Raw genomic sequence first — 20,483 nt, 5'->3', positions numbered from 1 at the left:
ATCAATTAAAGTTGGTGAGCAGTAAGACAAAGGAAAAATGAAACTAGGAAAAGGCAGCCAGAGCAAAGGCTGGCACACAGCAGACCTGAAAACCTATCTCCAGGAGTGGGACAGGAGCCGAAGTCCTCGCCTCTCCCCGAGGATGGGCCGTGGGAAACCCGATCTCTGCGGCAGATGGCAGGGGCCTGCGGTCCTCAGAGTCCAGGATCTGGGGCGAGCTTTGTGCACGGGGCTCTTCCATGAATGCTTAGTTGCTTTAAACCAGATTCAAGGGCTGAACTAAATTTTTAAAATGACCCCTTTGTCCTGGTACTTTTTGTCAACTGCAACTCAGGAAATTCAGACTCTTATTTGAAATACCTCCCAGTTTTTAGTAACATTAAAAGGGGGGAAAAAAAAACTTGGAGCCTCCCTGGTGGCACAAGGTATTAAGACACAACCCATGAAGCTATCCACAGCCACCACAGCACGAGTTCGATCCCTGGCCAGGGAGCTACCCACATGGTGCAGCAGACCTCTCCTGTCTTGCCCGCTGCCCCCCTCACCAGTGTATTTCAGTAAATCTTCCTGTTCTGCTCCCCACTCTGTCTCTGGTGAATCCTCTCACCCCCTGCACCTCTGGCCTGTACCCTAGTTCTTGTATGCATAAATAAATAAATCTTTAAAACAAACTTTATGATAAAAAATGGAGCGAATTCTAAATAAAGGTAACTTGATGAGATTGAGGATTGAGACAACTGGCAACCGTTTGGGGAAGCTGACCTCAAAAAAAAATAACAGGTTGTTTCATTCAGAAATCTTGCCTGCCCCCCTCCCCAGTTTTCTACAGAAAGCTGAGATCCCATATGCTTTCCAGCGGCCTGGAAAGCTGAGCGGGCCTGGGATGATTGCCCTTGGTACCATCTTTAACCAGCACAGAAGCGTCACCTCTGGGAGGCCTGGATGAGGCGCAGCCGCACGCCGGGTGCTCCAGGTCCTGGCTTCTGGCACATGGAGTGTCCTGAGCCATCTCCCCATCAGCCTGCCTCTAGCAGGGGCCTCTGGCTGCAGGTTGGGGGTCTGGTCCCACCCCCTAGGTCACTCGCTGATCTCCTGTTTTCCTTCTGTCCCTGCAAGCATGGGGCCTCACAAAGCCCTCATTACTTCCGAAGCTGATTTTTCCAAATGGAGGAAGAAAATACCTGGCCACAGACCTGCAGGGCCGTGGCCCGGAGTTAAAGGGGCCTGATCGCCGTTTCTGACACAGCTGAGTCCTCCGCCTGGGGGCAGCCACACCACCCAAGTTGCCCATCCTGCTGACTCTCAGCTCATCTCTGAGCATGAATTACTTCTGCCCCCCAAATGCCTGCTGGGTTCAAGGAGAAAAGGACAGGAGACGGGTCACAGACATTATCGTACGTAACTGGCAGGTGATTATCGCAGCTGACGTGTCACCCTGTCCAGTGAGAATGGAGCGAGACTCACAGTCACCGCGTTTGGACCCGCTTGCAGCCGACCCTTCCGTCTCTGCTGCTGACCTCACCGTGCGTTCATATCTGCCCCCACCGATCCAAGGACTGAGAATCAGAGAGGGCACGTGCACACCCAAGCTCACTCAGTCCTGGAGGGCGGGGCGGGGATCTGAACTCCAATGTGTCTGATGTGTGGGGCTCAGAGGCCCTCGAGGCCCCCACCCCACTCTGCCTCTGCAGAAGAGCAAAGCCCAAGACCATGAACACGGGTCATGTAAAAACCAAAGACAGGCTGAGGGCAAAGTACCCAAGAGGGCTTGTGAGAACAGCTTTGAGCTTTTATTTTACCTCACTTAGAAATGCAGATGGTGGGAGAGAAGCCTGGGGTGACTGGGGCCTCTGCCTCTGTCTGTGGGGGGCTGGCACCTCCCGGTCTGCAGAAGCATGTGGGCTGGGTTCCAAGAAAAGAGGACAGGAGGCCGGGGACGGCAGGTACAGGATGGGAGGTCCACCCCGGGGCCCGCCTGCCCCCATGCTGGCGTGAGCGGGTAGGGCCAGCAGCTGCCAGGGCGCAGGGTGACGCCTGAAGAGTAACGCACGGCCTCTGTCTTCCCTCTTCTCTGCTCAGCAAGCCACCCTCCCTGTTCTCTCGCTCATTTTCTCTTCTCCCTCTGAGATTATTTCTCCCCTGTGACCTTCCTGGCCTCCTCGCTTCACAGGCACCCACTCTCCCCTCTCCCCGCTGCCTCCTCCCGCTCCACCACCCTGACCCACTGTCTCAGCGAATCCCTCAACAGCGTCCTATCTAACTTTTTTATTCATTGCATGATTTATTTTTAGCCCCAAACAACTGCATCCTAAAAATGGAGTTCCTGATGAGACGGGGCTGAGCAGAGCTATGCGAGGTATCTGGGGCTCGGCCTCCAGGCCTGGCTCTGGTCCTACGCACGCCTGAGTGTGAGCCGCCCCCTGTCCTGAGCCGCCTTACGGTGAGCTGCGCCCGGGGTGAGCAGCAGGTCCTTGGCCCGGGGGAAGGGCAGAGGGGAGACAAAACCAGCCGGTCTGCTCCCCACTGGGCTCAGCACGTCCCCTAGAGTCCCCGGTCCTCTTTGCTGCACTCGATCTTTCTGGAAAGGAAAACAAAACTTCTCCCAGATGAAGGGGACCCACTTGTTCATCGTGGGGATCTACTTGCTGGCCTCCTGCAGGGCAGAGGAGGGGCTCAGCTTCCCCAGTTATGACGGCAAGGACCGGGTGGTCAGTCTCACGGAGAAGAACTTCAAGCAGATTTTGAAGAAGTACGACTTGCTTTGCCTGTACTACCACGAGCCCGTGTCTTCAGACAAAGTCGCACAAAAGCAGTTTCAGATGAAGGAGATTGTGCTGGAGGTGAGCAGGGGCCTGGGGGCGGCCGAGCTCGGGTTGGTGGGCAGGAGAGGGGGGCAGCGCGCACCCTGGCTGCGCTCAGCCTCCTGGAACCCCGAGCAGGCTCCTGCGCGGAGCTGGGCCCTGTGGCCAGCCCGGGGTGGGTCCACACAGGAACGTGTCGTGGTGCACGGGACTGATTCGGTGTCTGCACATGGTGACCTCTTCATTTTCCAAGGACAGTCATCACAGCCACTATTTTCCTGAGAGAAATGCTAGAGCTATTATGAAAAAGAAAGGATAGTTAGGGATGGTTTTTGCAGGTTCCATTAGGTGTACTGAAGCCTGCCCCTTTGCTCTCTCAAGTGTCCCCCTGATCCGGGACAAACAAGAGTCTTTTGACCTTGCCTCTCTTCACGGATCAGACGGCAGCAGCCCGCAGGGATCTGCCTCTCCTGTGACTTGGTTGCAGAGTCAGACGTGTGGATCTGGGAAGATCTTAGCTGCACATTCATTAACAGGAATTTTTTTTTTCTCAGCAAGTTGTTGGTGTGAGCTGAAGTCAGTTCTTATTTTATCTGCGTTGAGGGGCCTGCTGGGGCGCCTGGCACGGGGGCCCAGGGACTGTTCCTGCAGCTCCTCTGGACCGTTTCAGGCGCCTCCTCTCCAGGAGTGCCCATGGTGCCAGGGATTCTAGTAGGCACCACGGTCCGGCATCAGCCTCCAGGCCTGGCCCAAGCTGGCCCAAATCTGAGACAGGGACCATTTGAGTTGCAGCAGCACTAGTCGGCACCGCCAGGAAGCTCAGCTTCAGCACATCCTTCAATGAACAAATTAACCCTCGTGAATTTGAATTCTCCAAAAAAAAAAAAAAAATTAAAAATGGACGGTCTTCCAATGCAGGAAAAGCACTCCAGACACATTAAAATATCTTTGGTGATTTCAAAAGCCCTTCACAACCTACGTGTCTTGAGATCACCTTACAAACACGTCTTCTCAGGATTTACCTGTGGTCATATGGCCCCCACAGAGAACTCTCTGGTTGACAGAAAGACAAGCATTTTTTAGAAATAGCTCCATTGCTGTTACATATTTTTTCCCTCCGGCTCCCTCCTGGGGACCAAATGTGGAAGTTCGGTTCCATCTGTGTGTTGCCAGCAAAAAGAAAGCGGGGCGGGGTTGTGATAGGTCTTTGTATGATATAAATGGGAAAGTCACAGGCTGCAAAAACCCAGGCCGAACAGCATGACAGTTGCTCAGCCTGTGAAATCCTCACTCCTACCAGCGTCTCCAGAGCCAGCTACCCTGCTCAGTTACTGAGGGGTGTTTTATGATGAAGTTAGGGGTGAGCATGGGGATGGGGCCCTCTATGCTCACTCTTTAGCTTAGAACTTGAAAGAGCGCGGGCGCAGGCAGTGTTCCCCCCATTTCTGATTCCTTATCCTATTCAAACACACACACTCCCTCAAGAATCAGCCCCCCCCCCCCAAAGCCTCATTCGGGGTCACTCAAGCAAAATGACAAGAGGGGATTTCCCCTGGTCTTGCTCTTCCTCCCAAACACCTTTGACCCAACAGTGTCAGTCCAGGTGGGGGGGTCAGTGCAGGGAGAAAATCATTAGGGGAGAGAGAATGCAGGGCACTTGGGGGTCAGGAGAGCTGAACTTATATTCTGGTTTTGCCTCTTCTAGACAGGTGGCGTGGAGCAGGTTACTTAATTTCTGTGAGCTTTATTTTTTTATAAATATGGAAAAATAGCTATCAGGCAGGCTTATGAGATGATTCCATGATAACATGAATATTGATTGAATGCTTGCTATGGTCTATCAATACTTTCGTGAATGAATGCAACGTCAGCGCTCCCCAGAACCTGGGGGACCACGTAGGTTGTCCTGAGCCCCTTATTTCATGGCTGTGGACTTGGTGTGACTTACACAGCTGGTACCCCTGATCCTGGTCAGAAACTTGTCATCCACAGAAAAGCACATACCCACCTGGGAAGGCTAGAATGTGTGGAAAGAAAAAGAGAAGGCAGGATGGATAGTGAATGTTTGGTAGATTTCTTCCCAGTACTTTTTTCTATGATAAATCCATTTTTCAGTTGAGATTATACCATTTATAGTTTCGTTTCCTACTTTTTTCATTTCAGTATATTGTGAGTGTCCCTAGGTCATTAAATCTTTTTATAGTCTTCACAAACACACGTTAATGCCACCAACATATTCCATTGTCTGATCATATTTGAAAGATAATTTCCCTCATTCTGAAAACTGATGCAAATTTCAGGGTGTTTAAAATATTTGTCTATTTTGGATTTTTATTGTTGTTTTAATGAACATTCTTTGATTTCTGCCTACATGAACTTTTTCATAAAATTATTTACCATTTACATTTCCTCCCCCATTAATTATTTTTCTGTGTGTTTCTGTACATATTAATTATTTGATCCTGGGAAAGTTATGGACATGCAGGTTATTTTTCTCAACTAGGAAATCAAGTTAGTTTCTACCTCAGTGAATTAGAATTGAATGAAAGCAGGTGAATAAGTTTCTTATAAAAAGTATAAGATTCTGTACCAGTGCCAGGTATTGTTATTTTGTTAGGATGTTTCCTGTTGAAAAAATTAATCTATGTAGAAGGCTTAACTGAGAGCCTGAAATCTCACCAGTTCTCATCAAAAGCTTATTCCCTTCACCTGTCACTTGAAATTTAGCCCAGTTCTTGGTCAATTGTGGTAGTTCTCAACCTTGGCTGCATATCAGAATCGCATAAGGAATTCTTAAAATATACCGATGTCTGGGTCCCATCCTTAAGAAAGAAGAGCAGGATGACATCCAGGTGTTATAATTTTTTAAGGTCTTCTGGATCATTAATATGCAGCAAGTTCATGGACCACTTGATGCTTAAAATATGGCTCCCACATCAGTGTGCAGGCATCTCCTAAATGCAGTCATATTTAAGTAGGATCACAGGGTGGGCCTCAGATTTGCAAGGCACCATGCTGCTCTCTTGGGCTGGAGAAATTTCCTGACGAGCAGAATCTTGTGCCAATTTCACCTTTAGTCTGGTGACTCTCTGGAATGGCATGGACTTGCTGGCTTGCCTCTGATCTGGACAACTCTGGAGTGTCAAGTTGGTTCTAGGGCCCCCCGGGATGAAGGTCTGCTCCAGGACTGAAGCTTCCCAACACACGTAGTGACCCTCACCTTGAGTCTCCTTAGAAGGACGTGCTCTGGGCCTGTGGGAATCCTATTTGAGAGGTATCCAAGGAACTGTGTGGCTTTCTATGGCCAAATCAGAGGTTGTTTTTCTAGTTAGCCTCAGGGAAGAGTCCACATTCACCTTACTCTTTTCCCCAAAAGAGATGACAAATCCGAGCACCCTAGAGGTAATGAATGTGAGGTGAATGTGAGATGTTAACTAAGATGTCAAAAGAGTTAAAGGGTAATTGTGGAAGCTTCTTAGAGCAAACTGGTGAAACTAAGAAGAGACTTATGAAATTCAGTCTTGTGGAACACCCAAATGGAAATATTCATTCTTTCATTTACTCACCAAATATTCATGCTCTGTTTACTCACTGATTTCCAGGGAGATGTTTTTTTATTTATTGCTAAGAACTCGCTTTATGTCTATGTGAGAATCCTAGCACCTCAGTCAGTGGGAGCTCAACAGTGGTTGTTGAATGAATGTTGAACAGAAGAGGAAGGATGGGGAAATAGCACTTATTATCAATTTACCATAAACTATGTGCAATATGGGCACTTTATGTATGTCATTTTATTAAACATATTCTCACATTACTTATGAAGAAATGATTTCATAGAGTTAAGTAGAAATTGCCCAGTCATAAAGCTATAAAATGGCAGAGCATGAAGCAAGATTTGAATTCACATCAATTTAATTCCAAATAGCAGGTTCCCTCTACTATATCATGCAGTAGGTGGGCAGAATTGCTTCATGTTTGCAAGCAGTGCCAACTCACAAAGGGACACTGTCTTCAGTTTTTATTTTGGATTTTCACCCACATGTAAGGAGCATTTAAATGTACATGTGGACTATATCTTGAACCCAAATGACCGGTGTGATTAAAGGGACTGATGATTAGCAATTACTTGGCATTTAATAAATGTTTGCTGGGTGGATGGATGGATGGATGATGTATGGATGATGGATGGATATATGGATGGATGGATGGTAGATGGATGGAGGATGGACGGATGGATGGATGGGTGGGTGGGTGGATGGATGATAGATGGATGGATGGGTAGATGAGAATAAAAACCAAGGAATCATAAATGCATAGCTTCTATTGGAAATAGATCTCTCCTTGATCTCTTTTTAAAATTAAATGAAATTAAAAAATAATTGAGTGGAATAGTAAATAAATAGGTTGTGCCTGTCAGATACAGGCATCCATCCATTTGTCATCCTAGCTTCATCCCACTGAAATATGGGTGAGACTAAATTTTTTAAATCATGAAACTCTCAGTCCAAAGTATAAATGCAGCGTGGGCAGAAGCCTCTGGGCTCCATAAGACTAACACTGCCTCCAGACCCGCTTGTCCTGGCAAACATCCAGGTGATTGCATTTCTTAATGGCAAGAGAAGAAGCTAAATGAAGTTGCTGGAGTCAAGTAAATCTACAGTTGGGATGATGTGGGAACACTGGGCAGAAAATAGCAACATACACACAATTCGGGTATTTCTGCCAGCTGCTCCCTGCCCGGAGATGGCCTTCTCCAAGCTCGCACCTGCTGCATCTGAGAAATCAGAGGAGGTCAGGCTAGTCTTGGCTTGGCTTTGAGAATGACCCCTCAGAGACAGCCTGTACCCTTCAGAGGATGCATGCCCACGCGCGCTCTGAAACTGCAGACCTCCTTAGAACCCAAGTGCCTGCGAACTCTGTGCTGAGTGTTGATGGGGTGCGTCTCGGTAATGAGGCTGGTGTTTGGGGTGAGACAGTGAAGAGACCAGCGAGAGGTGCTGTTGTGAGGCACAGATTAAGGGGATGGTGGGTAAATTCTTTCTTCCACACACAGACTTAGAGGGGACTAGAGATTTTACAGAGTGACTAATGCACTGTTGATTTATACGCCTTGACACTGTTGAACCTTCTTTTCTCACTACTCTTGCCCCCCAAGTGCCTCAGTAACACTTGAGCCCAGACAGGGGGTCCAATCATTATATCCCTGGGTAGCCTCCACCCAAAGCTCTAAATTTTGAAATGCAGGCATGTAATACCGTGAGGGCCACCAGCGCAAAACTATTATTAGGACTATTATAAGCTAAGGCAGTAAAATAAAAAGAAATAAAATCTGTTTCAGCAGCACAAGATTTTTCTTTCCAATCTCTCAGCATTTGAGCTTGACTGGCTGTTGTGGAGTCTTTTTGTATAATTATCTGCTTAGCTTTAGCATTGAAAATGACTTATTCCACCAGGAAAATCAGTCCCCCAAAACACTGAGTCTGTACAATGAGGCCTCTGGGGCTCCCTCGTCTCTAAACTTGATGTGCTTTTCTCCAGAAAAGCCTAGTCTGTTTGGACAGCCACACGGGAAAATGGCCAGCGCGCCGTCTTGCAGGGCGATGGCTGGGCAGGCCAGGTGACTTCTGAACGCCTGGAGAGGGACACAGGGGGAGCCGCCTGCTGCCGGGGTCCCCAGCCAGGCAGGCCTCTCCTCACCATCTGCTGTGTGCTGGGCAGGAGGCAGGCCAGGTGAGCCAGCAGGTATCCTGCACCTGCCCCTGCTCCCCCTGACACGGGCTCGGGACACCAGGCCATTCACTCACTTGATCACTCACCCAATTTATTTCTGAAACAAATGAGAACCCCCCGAGCCCCAACTCAAAGGGAGAAGTAAATGCACCATATACACGGTAACCCAAACATCCCCAGGCAGTGTGGGAAGCTCACGCCTGCTCTTTGGGGCACCAGGTCTGAGTCCCCAAACTGTGGAGTCTGTCACCAGCCAAGGGGCCACATGCAGCTCACTTGGTTGCTCAGGCTGAACCCCTTCCTGGGGTCAAGTAGAAGCCACAGGGCCTCGTCAAAGGAGTCTCCCAGAGGGACGAGGGCCTCTAAGGCGGGGCTCGGGAGAGCAAGTGCCTCAGCAAGACAGTTGCCATGGTATCTGTTGTCATCAGCAGATGTTATCAAAACAAACCCTGGTCAGTTTATTTTCACAGACTTCTGTTGAGCAGCTACAGGTTTCTCTTCTGCTTTTTAACATGTGCCCTGGGAGGGACAGGTCAAAGTTTCCTCCTGGAGCCACAATTCTATCTTTTGGGGATCTATCTGCTGAAGCGCCCCCCCCCCTGCTTTTTTTTCTTTGATGAGGGCCACCCACCAATGGAAGGTTTAGTTGGAGAAGAGATGCTGGCTCCCTGCCCCCAGGGGGACAGTAAATACTCTGTGGGACTCTTCCAGAGAGAGCTGGGAAGGGGCCAGCCGTGGGGATCTGGTTTGGGCCTGCGGGGTGCACTGTCAGAGGCTCTTGGGCACAGCACTCTGCTGAGAAAACCGGGCAAATGGCCTTGCACCAGGTCAGCCAAATCCATTTTAAAAAGTTCCATTGCAACAATATTTTTAGTAAAAAAGAAAAAAAACCTGACCTCAGTCCTATCCCCTTCATTCACTCGGCTCGGACATCAAGAGATGCTGCTCGGTGAGCGAGAGTGGCGACGTGTTAGCCACGGCGAGAAGGCGGTTCTGGCTTGTGGGCCCCACACGGCAGCACCGCCCTCACTGGACCTTGGCAGACATGCAGTTTCCTGGGCCCCATCCTAGACAGACTGAATCAAAATCCCCAGGGTGGGCCCCGGGAATCTGCCTTTTTGCAAGGGGATCCTCTCTCCAGGCCGTGCTGCTGAGGGATCTGGTTCAGAGACTGTTGACTTCTCGTCATGGAGTTTGCTGTGTAGTAAATTTATAAGGAACAGACTTTCACGGAGGACTTGCACGCATGTTACTCCCAAAAGACTCAGAGCTTGCTTTTGAGATTAGAAAACTGAGTTCGGAGAAGATGTGACTGGCTGAGAGTCTGACAGCTGGTAAGCAGCAGAGCCAGGATCTGGGCCCAGGACCCTGGGAGGTCCAGGCATTAGGAACAGAATGTCCGGATGAAAGCGTAGGCTCTGTAGCCAGAGTGTCCAGGTTGGAATCCCAGCTGTGTCACTTATGGGCTGTGTGGCCTCCGGCAAGTTGATGAACCTCTCTGTGCCTCTAGTTCCTCATTCAACTTCATGGGCGTTTTGTGTCAATAAGATGTTTAATGTCAGGTGTTAGCGTGAACCTGGAATATCGTAAACACCTGATAGGTATGTTGTTGTGGTTGTGCTGGTTGTTATAATGCTTCTTAACAGGGTAGGGAGGGGTGGAAAGCACACACAACCTGGCCTCTGGGTCTCTTCCTGGGCGCTGACCAAGCTTAACGGTACAAAATGCCAGTTAACACAACCCACAGCTGCCCTCTCCACCGAGGTGCTCTCAGAGGCACCCATTCTGGCTCCAGGAGGCCCCAATATTCACTTGAACCTCACGAAAAAGCCAGTCTACCAGTGGCCTTCCTCCTGCCTGGATACAGCATGCGCCAGGCCCTGGCTATACATAGTCCAGGTCTCACTTGAGGGCAGTGGAAAGTGACAGCAGATTACTGCAGATCCCTGTCAGCTCTCCAGTTTCAGGGGAGGGCAGGCAGCTGTTGGACTGCTTGACTTGTCGCCACATGGTACCAGGGACAGTGGGTGAAAACAGTCCTCTGGCTCCTGGCTTCTGTGGGGATGCAGGCCTGCAGCCAGGGTATTTTTAATGCCTGGCCTGAGAGGTATCACTTTGAGCAAAGGTCTGTGGGATTTCCATCGAGGCTACTCTGTCCCCAGCCTGTTCTATCTTGTCCCTGCAGCAGGGACACCTCCTCCCCCAGGAAGTGACCTGTCCCTCTCCTCTTCTGCCCACACCTTCCAGGTCTCCCCTCTGGGTCCGAGGGAAACTGGCTGTCTCCTCTAAGAAGACAAGTCTAGGAAGAGGTAGCTATCTTCCTCTCTCTCTGTCCCCAAACTGGGGCTGAGAAGTCCCACGAGGGAGGGGCCTTGGAAGGACCTGTGGAGACGCACAGGGCCTGGCACGCTGCAGGTGCCATCCCCTGGGGCCCAGGGGGCAGCCACGTGTCCCTGGCACCTCCTTCCCTGGGCAAACTTCTTGAACAAGTGAGCGCACCTGCTGTGACACATCCTTGCCACCCACTCAACGCTCACCTCGCAGCACTCTGGCTGCTGTCCCAGCAGGTCTCTAGGCGGGCACTGGGGCCTTCCCCACTCTGAAAGGAGAGAGCTCAGGGTGGTCCCGCCATCTGAGACTCCCCCGGCATTCGATCTGACCAGCTCCCTCCTCCCAGGCCTTCGCTCCGCTTCCTCTATCTCCCAGGGCTCCTCTCTTGCCTCCAGCCGGGACAGCCCCCCTGTACTTTAGGGCACAGCCTTGCTGGTGGCTGGACTGCCATCGCCATGAAGTCACCGCATGGAAATCCAGCCAAGCGCCTTGCCCAACCCAGCTCTGGCACAGCCTCCCCACGTGACCCTTTTGTCCTTCGCCCCCTTCCCTGGCTGGAGACCCTGGAATCACCGCTCACGTTGCCTCCTCCTTTCCTTGGATCGCCCTCCTGTCTTTCTCCGGAGCCGGGGAAGAGGTACCAGATCGGACCCGTTCTCCACTCACACAGCACCTCAAACTTCCCCTTTCCCCGCCGCGCCGCCTTCGTGGACACCAGCAGCCCCCACTCAGGGCACGGTGTCGCCTGCCCACTGGTCGCCTCGCAGTCTGCTGCGCTGTCTGTGTGTCTGGGATGTCCTCAGAACAGCACCCCGCCCGGCCCAACTCAAATAAGCCATACTGCTCAGCTAGCCTCGCTCATTATTTAAGAAACTTGATGTTTTTGCTGCTACCTAGAATGTGGACTCAGCTCTTCTCATTTTGCCAGGAAAACCAGAATTGTCAAGTTCTGTGTGAAGCTGCTTCATTAAAAATTTTCACATACTTTAAAGGTGATGCCTATCAGAGGAACATGGCCCCTAAAATGACAATTTAAAGACGACTTCACGTGCAGTGTGGAGATGAGCGGGTAGCACGTTCAGTGCAGAAACACAAAACGGACTCACAACTCTACGGCAAGGAGGGTTTGCACGTCTATAAAAGTAGCATTTCCTGAAAATCAGGAATTAAATGTTCATCCCGTGCTTTTGGAACTTAAGCAAAAAGGAGAAAAGCATGGTCCTCTTTATTACTTTTCCTTAGGAATGCATTAATTGTAAATATAATATTTAGTGGCTTAACATCTCTATTAGCTAATATAACCAAATGCCTTGAAAAGCGGGTGGTTGTCAGCTTACAGAAATGGTTAATAAAACACACCTTCAAGATTCAGACATAATTGATACACAGTGCATGTCAGGGGATGTGTGTCCACTGCGAATGGCCGCGCAGTAAGTCACTTCCATCCTCAGACACTTTATTTTCATGACAAGAACTTCTAAGATCTACTGTCTTGGCAGCTTTCAAATACACAGGATTTGAAATGCAGGATGTCTGTCTTTCTGGATGTTTCACCCCAGAACCCCAGTTGGGGGCTTGACCCTTTGCTCCCCTTCAGCCACCCCCTGTCACCCCCATCCTCCACCTGTGGCACTCACAAATCGGTTCTCCCCATTTGTGAGATCAATTTTTTTGTTTTTATTTATTTATTTTTAATTTAAATTTTATTTTTATGTTCCCCATACAATTACAACCCCCTTATTTTGACCCCAATCCCTCCTTTCCCCGCCCCCCACCCCCCATAGAGTGTCTCTGGCTCATAGTTGTTTGTTGATTTTGATATTTTAATACCGGATGGTCTCACTCATAGCAGGAATCTAGAAAACTTAAATAAGGGACCAGAAAAAAGAATAACTATAAGAAAGAAAATGTGGAATCTGAAAAAAAAATTGATCTCACATCTGAGTAAGTTCTGCAGCGGTCAAGAAACGAATCTATTAGATTAATATTTTAGACAGTGGATTTGAGATCTCCGCGGCAGGTGCAAGAGACAGTGTGGGGAGCAGGGCAGTAGCACCTGGGCTTACAGGCGGGCAGTGGGTGGTGGAGAGAAGGTTGTCCTGTAAGTTACCTATTTACAAATGGAAAAAGGGTGATGAGGGACAAGCACAGGGTGCTAAGGATGGACGAGTGTAAAAAGGCCGGCCTATTAGGACTGGAGCTAGGGGGGCACTTTTGAGCAACCAGCATTGCATGCGGTCTTCAGGAGAGCAGGAGCTGGCCAAGGATGGAGGGAAGGGTCTTCTGGAAAGAGGGAAAGGCACGCCTGGAAGCAGGGCCTGTTAGTGCCTCTGGGGACTAGAACACGCGCTCCCTGCAGGCCGCTGCGCAGCGGGCCGCCGGGCCCGGTTTAGGCTGCAGACCCGCCATCCTGTGCAGAGATACCGCGAGGCCAGAAGGAGCCTGAGGTTTGAAGGAACCACAGAAGAGTGCATCAAGTAAGAGGCAGAGTGGCCCCAAATGAGGCCGGGGAGGCAGGCGGGCCAAACCATGCAGGGCTGTGCTGGCTACTTAGAGAATTTAGATTTTATCCTGAGTGCATGGGAATTATACCCGCGCTACTCATCACAGCCCATGCCGCTCTGCAGGATCTGACCTCCCTGCCTACAAGCTCACTGGTGCTTGTCCCCTCCCGTCCCCCTCCCTCCCTCTCTTCCTATCTCCCCATGGCCCTTATTTTCTGTGCTAGTCCTTTAGCCCCTACTGGCTCATTTTTTCCCCTGAGGCTTCTCCCTAATGAAACCACCAGGTCCTTGATGCTGAAAGGCATGATTTGACTTAGTACAGCACCTTGGACAAAGTAGTTCCTCCAGGAATATTGTTCGCTTTCCATTCCAATACATGGACTTTGGTATTTGTGAATTGGTACAAGGCCCAGAACCCTATTCAGGTAGCATAATATTAATTAGATAGTCTCACATTTATTAAGTACTGACTGTGTGCTAGCCAGTGCCAAGAATGGTGCCAAGCACTTTATATACATTGTCTTGTTCTCTTATGAAATAGCTATTGTTCCTGTCTCCATTGTACCACAGAGTCACAATGGGCCAGGCTTCTGGTCCAAAATCCTGAACTCTTAACCACTGGGATACTACCCTAGGCCAATTACTCATTGAAAAATGAGATCTATTTTGAGCCCACCATTACAGAAGTAATGGTGGTGCAATAAATACCTATATAATTCAGTAAAAATAAGTAGAATAAGGATGTACTAAGAATATCCTGTTAAGATTGAATTATGAATTTTACTTAATAGAAATTTTTAAAAAGTTATTTGTACTCAGAATAATCAGCAACAGGGCAGAGCAAATCCTAATGTTTCTGGAAGCAATGAGCACCTTGCCGATGCCAGGGCAATGCCTGGACCAACTGGTGAGAAAGAAAGTTCCATTGTCTAGAATGGACAATAGGCCAGACCATAAGGGAAGCAACCAGCCAAGCAAAACCAGCAGAGAGAAAATTATAATTCAACAGGAGCAAATTATAGTCCAATCTGAAAGAGCGTTCCAGTTTCTAGAAATTTAGGAGACATATTGACTCTATCTTTTCTCATCCTCATCTTTACAGCTCTTAATCACTATAACTAGGGACAGTCGGCTCTTCCCTTTTGACTCTAAAGGCCCTTCAGTGTGTAGAGTATTCAGACCAGTCCAGGCATTGATCCAGAATATGAAGAGATTCTCTAAGTGGGCACATAAAGTGCAAAAGAAGCACAAAACAGGAACCTTTTGCTCAGAAAGGAAAGATTTGCCACACAGAGGAGTTTACACACAACTCTGATGATCGCAAAATAAGTGTCTGAGTGCCCATGAAGGGCAGCTGTACCTCACAGAAAGGAGGCTGGAGTGAAAGATGAATCTGGAGCTGGGCTTTGCAGCCAGGGCGGCCAGCGCTGGCAGCAAACTAAGAGAGATGTGAGGCTGGATTGCAGGAGACTGGAGAAAGGAACATACAAGCTGGAGTTTCAGGACCACAGCAAAGACGGAAGCAAGATGGAAACAAATGTGAGAGGCAGGCCTGTCCCACCAGCCCGGGAGGGGTGCATAGCTTTAGGGAAAAAGGGGTCATATCAAGGTCATTCCAGAAGGTCCCAGGCTTTCATTGCAGCCATTACTCCCCACCCAGTCCCACTACTGTCCCTTGGGTTGCCAGCAGCCCTGCACCCCTATGTTAGGCCCATGAATGTTCTTGCTAGAGGACAGATGTGATGACAGAGCTCAAGTGGCCAGGCTTGGTGTCTAATCATGCAGAGGCCAGAGGGATAGGGCGCTGCAGGGGCTGTACGTGAGGGTGCCAGGGAGAAGGCGGGCAGATCTCTGCTATGGGGGACTGCTGGCTCTTTTCCTCCACCTGTGCCTAGGACAGTGGCTGCTGCACTTATTTATACAGAAAACAAGGAAAACAGAACTGAGTTCATCTGAGTTAGCACCTTCCACTCATGTATCTTCAAAAATCACAAATAAATCTCACCACAGTACCGAAGGCCTTACTTTATGTGGCTGGGAGGAGCACACATTTGCATCTGCCTGAAAACAACAAAACGTGGTGATGTCTGCCTGGGAGGCATCAGAGTTAAATTCCCTACTGGGTTCTCAGAGTTAACTTCCTAGGCAGTTTTTATGTACACTGAAGTTTAAGAACCACTGATGGGGGTCCATGCTCTCATAGGCAACTTAGTAATAATGTCCCAAAGCATTAGGGCTCATCATCATTAATTTTGAGTGATAGACAGTACCAAGCAGGACAGAGCAGCCTAAACCAAAATCCAGAAAAGTGACTTGGTTTAATAAATCGAAAGCAAAAGACTAGAGGCAGAAAGACGGGCCCGTTTAAACATTGCAGGAAATCTCAAGGAGAGTCAGAACATAAACACCAACGATGACATCTTTCATCCTAAGGCTTCCTAGTCCCAGCCAAAATCCAAGAAAGGAGAAAACAAACCACTCAGAGACCATGGGGTCATTAATTGGCTGTTCCCTCCCTGGCTCCAGGCACCAGGAAAAGGCTTCCCAGCAGCTGTCTGTGCTTCTGCCCCTTCTCCTGAGCCCAGAGGACTGGGAGAGGCTAGGAGTTGGAGCAAGTGAGAAGATCAGAGAGGAGAAGAATGAAAAACAGAGTAAGCCCCCAGAGGAGTTAAAACAGGAGAGGAAATCCAGGGAAAGAGGCATACATGCTGGCTGGAAAGTCAAGGCAGTCAGAGGAATGAAAAGAGAAACGAGAGAAGCCACAAGAAGAGAAAGTAGAGGTTTTTGAAGCCCAAGATGTAGAATGTCAAAAAGATTGAGGGTCAATCCACCAGGAAGACAGAAACCCTAACGGCACATGAACCAAAGAACAGAACAGCAGCCTCTTAGGAGCAAAACCTGACAGAACTAAGGGGAAATGAGACAAATCCTTGAGGAGAGAACAAGGCACAGAGGTTCATGCTTCCTGGTCTTATCCAACACAGTGAAAAAGGAAGGTCTTGCCAGGGCCATAGGAAGCACAAGGACATAAACGGCTTACAGATTAGAAAGGGAGAAGCAACTGTCCCTATTTGCAGATGACATGATGTCTACATTGAAAACCACAAGGAATCTACAAAAACAAAAATACCTCTTAGAATTAATGAGAATTCAGCAGAGTTGCAAATATTAGACACACAAATCCAAATAAATATCTATACATATATCTATATCTATATATATATATCAAATACTTAGACACCAAAATTGGAAATACACTATTTACAATCACTCAAAAAATGTAAGTACTTAGGTTCACATCTAACAAAATCTGTGTGCTAAAAACTGCACAGTGATGATAAAAGAAATCAAAGATCTTTACTTTTTTAACTCATATATATTTTATTTCATCCAACATATTCTAAATATTAGTTTCAATAATCAACACCAAAAAAAAATCTATTTTTTAATTGATAACAGTATGTGATTCATCAGCACAGGATCTCACCTCCTCAGATGCTTGTCACCAAAATATCCCCTCCACCCCGGCCCCCTCAGCCTCCTTCCACAGTCCATCCTCCACCCATCCCCATCTTGCAGCGGTAATTCCAGTCGCATTTCTAGGGTTTGGTTTGGTTTCTCTATATTCTACATGTAAGTGAAACCATCTGGTATTTGTCTTTCTTCTTCTGACTATTTTGCTCAGCATTATCCCCAAAGAGTTTTTAAAAATAGAGAAACATACCACACTCATGAGTTGGAAGACTCAACATAGTAAGTATGTCCACTACTACCCACAAGTTAATAAACAGATTTAAAGATTCAGTGCAAGTCTGATCAAAATCCTAGTAAGAATTTTTTGTAAACATAGAAAAGATCGTTCTAAAGTATATGGAGAGATGCAAAGGAGCTAGTCTAGTTAAAGCAGATTTGGAAAAGAAGAATAAAGTAGAAAGAGGCAGTCTACCCATTTATGAGAATTGTGATATAACTACTGTAATCAAGACGTGGAATTGCAGAAGGACAGCCACATAGATAAATGGATCAAAAAAAAAAAAAGAAAGCAAAAATGGATCCACATAAATATGTCAACCAATCTTTCACTAAGGCACAAAAGCAATTCCACAGAGGAGAGTTGATCTTTTCAGCAAATGGTACTGGAGCAGCTAGACCTTCACTGGCAAAAACAAAAATGGAGAAAAAAGGAATCTTAGTAAAAGCTTCATGCCTTCCACAAAATGTAACTCAAAATGGATCATGGACTTGAATATAAAACTATAAAGCTTTTGGAAAAAAAATAAGAGAAAATTTCAAAATGGAGATCTAGGCAAAGAATTCTTAGATTTAATACCAAAACAGAATTTATAAATAAAAAGATGATAAGATTTAAAACTTTGTTCTATAAAAATCCTTATTAAATGGATGAAAAGATTTTCCAGTCAGGGCTTTCAAGTTCCCTTTGCGTCCTTCCTCCCCAGTTCTCGCTCCCAATTCAAATCTTCCCTGCTCCGCGGGCTGAGGAGGGTGTGCGACGGTGGAGACATCTGGCAGATCTCACCTCGGAGGGATGACCATCTTTCCTGCTCTTGGGTCTCGGCCCCCTGCGAGGGGGTCAGCACACTCCCATTGCTGCTGCCAGAACTGGTCGCAGAGGAACAGGAACCCCCTCCTGCCTACACCTCCAAATATCATCCTGTGATATTTCTGCCATTTTCTGTCCTGGTTTCTGTACTTACTCTCCAACCTGTCTTTCCCCTCAGCTTGTTGCCCAGGTCCTGGAACATAAAGATATAGGCTTCGTGATGGTGGATGCCAAGAAAGAAGCCAAGCTTGCCAAGAAACTGGGTAAGTGTGAAGTTTTGATATATAATAGGAAGAAACAAATGTCTCCTGCCCCCCCCCCCAAAAAAATCACAATTGTATTTGTTCTTAAGTGATCACTGGACTATTTTTAAATAAGTATACAATGATCCTGTATACCTTAGGCCTGGGTTGGGGGAGAGTCTCGTGAAAGTAACTTGGCCTGAATTGAATGGTTTTACATTGATCTGTCTAATACATTTTGTGTCAGTGCAGCAAACAGGGTTTCTTCCTGGAGAAACTGATCCTAAAGGCCCAATGCTTTACTTTCAGGTCTTAGAGTTAAAAGCCAGCTGCTCTACCTCCCTGCCATGCTGCTTTCTTTGTGAGAGATCCAGTGTGTTCTCCCATCACCTCTTATTTCCTTACCTCTTGGCGAAAGCAGTCGACAAAAGATAACCTTAGTAGTAGTGACTCTGGGGTCCCAGAGGCTTCAAAATTGAAGGCTCAGGCCCAGCTGGGTATTATCACCAAGGATGCAGGGAAGGTTTTGATGAGACGTGGTGAAGGCTGTAATCTCTTGTGTCAATATGTCACGCTTAAGTGCAAGTGCACTTTAAGGTTCTTACACTGCTGATCCCAAAGAGAGAGAATATAGGTAACTCCTCTGGTCTGCAGACACCCACACATTTTGCCTCTTCTGCATGACTAGTGAAGAATGGCTATTAAAAATAGCAGGAGGTTATAAAACAGGACCTTTGATGAAAGGTTAATTGGATTTGGAGTGGTAAGCACAGGGGGGATAAAGATTATTGGTGGGTCAATAAATACCTTTGGGTACATGAGAGTTCATCACCCTAGAGAATGACAAACAATTGTTTTCTATTTTATTTTTCAGAAGAGCTGTCTTTTTATTTATTAAAGATTTAAATTATAGGTGGTGGCTGTATTTAGGCTAGACACAAGGAAGAATTCTTAGCTATAAATTGATCATGGGTTAGTAAGAATGTCTGGAGTATTTCTTTCTTTGGAGACAATATAAGGAATATCCCCCTTGAGCAGGGCAGCAGAGATGCCCAGTGCTTTCCCTGGTCAAAAGCAATTTAAAGAGCTCCACCACCTTCCCAGTAGCCTGCTGAGTCCATAGTCTTTCCCCTTCCCATTTTTTTCCTGAAAGGCTGGATTTGGGAGACTTCAGAAGAAGAAAATGCTAGTGTTCTCACCATCTAAAAATTGGGGAACACGAATTGGATAGTGACCGTGAGACTAGAACGTGTGGCTCTTCTCCCATTGGAGGACACGTTGGGCTGGACAAGCTTTCTCCAAGCTCAGCCTGGAGGAGTCAGCGCAGGTCCTTTCTGGCTATTTGATCCTGAGTTTACAGGACATTGTGTTCTGGGAAGCTGCTCCTTTCTCTTCATCCCCTCTTCATTTGCCTGAGTTCGATCTCCATCACGTCAGGCCTGAACTCGTGCAATCATAGAGCAAGATCCAACAGCGGGACACTGGTGATGATCTCCAGCACCTCTGTGGGCCAGATTCAAGGAGACCTGGCATGATGCTCCTTTCAATATACAAATGGTGCTGCGTGAGGCCTGGGCTCTTCAGACGTGGGCTGGGCCACAGCAGGCAGCAGGCCAGCCTTTCCCTCGAGGTTCTGCAGAGGAGTTCATTGGGAGAAATCACTCTCCAACTAATAGAGAGTTTGAAAACAATTAATCTAAGGAATTAGGATGCCAGGGAGTTGGACTGAACACCAGCCTCAGCTATTTAGCGCTCCTGGGGGGAAATGCAGTTTTCAGCAAGGAAGCATTTGTTTAAGTGTGCTGCAATGCGCCAAGATCAATGGCGGGGAGAAGAGAGGAAGCAGAACCTGCCCTGGCGGCACCTTTCAGCCACCTGGGAAAGGATGTGCATGATTCAGCCATGCTGCAGAAGCAGGCTGCCCACAAATATTAGGGGGGGGTCTGGGAGACCAAGGTCAGTGGCCTACCCCTAGAGTACACACTGTTAGAGTGAACCGCTCTACCTGGGCAGAGGGAAGGTTAGTAACAGCAAGAGAAACTGGAGCAGCCTCCTTGGAAAAAATGAATCCCAAACTGAGACCGAAGGGAGCCCACTCACATGGGAGGAATAGACAGGGAGCAAGGAGATCACACGTGCAGACTCATGCCCTGTGACTTTCCCTCTGTGCATTCTCCAGCACGAAGCAAAGGGAGCTGGGCAGGGATTGAAAGAGCAGTTCTCGAAGGAGCCAGTCTGCCAGGAGGCCGCGGAGGGCTGACACTGGCTCGTGGGGCACTCGACTAGCAGGCGAAGCTGGACAGTGGGCATTAAG

General features: G+C 48.0%; 1 protein-coding gene across 1 annotated transcript in view; it reads left to right on the top strand.

Moving 5' to 3' along the window:
• Nucleotides 1-2,314: 2,314 nt before the first annotated feature.
• The window catches only part of CASQ2 (calsequestrin 2), a gene marked incomplete at its 3' end in the record, with an annotated part of 51,226 nt that continues 33,057 nt past the window's right edge, over nt 2,315-20,483 (top strand). Inside the window, exons 1-2 of the mRNA XM_084243786.1 lie at nt 2,315-2,840; nt 18,106-18,190. Of these exons, the coding sequence (XP_084099912.1) occupies nt 2,607-2,840; nt 18,106-18,190 (319 nt within the window). The 5' untranslated portion in view covers nt 2,315-2,606. The remainder of the gene's footprint in view (nt 2,841-18,105; nt 18,191-20,483) is intronic.

Source organism: Talpa europaea (genome assembly GCF_964194135.1).
Source record: "Talpa europaea genome assembly, chromosome: 9".
In the NCBI taxonomy this organism is placed as follows: domain Eukaryota; kingdom Metazoa; phylum Chordata; class Mammalia; order Eulipotyphla; family Talpidae; genus Talpa; species Talpa europaea.
This window is presented reverse-complemented; position numbering and strand designations above follow the sequence as displayed.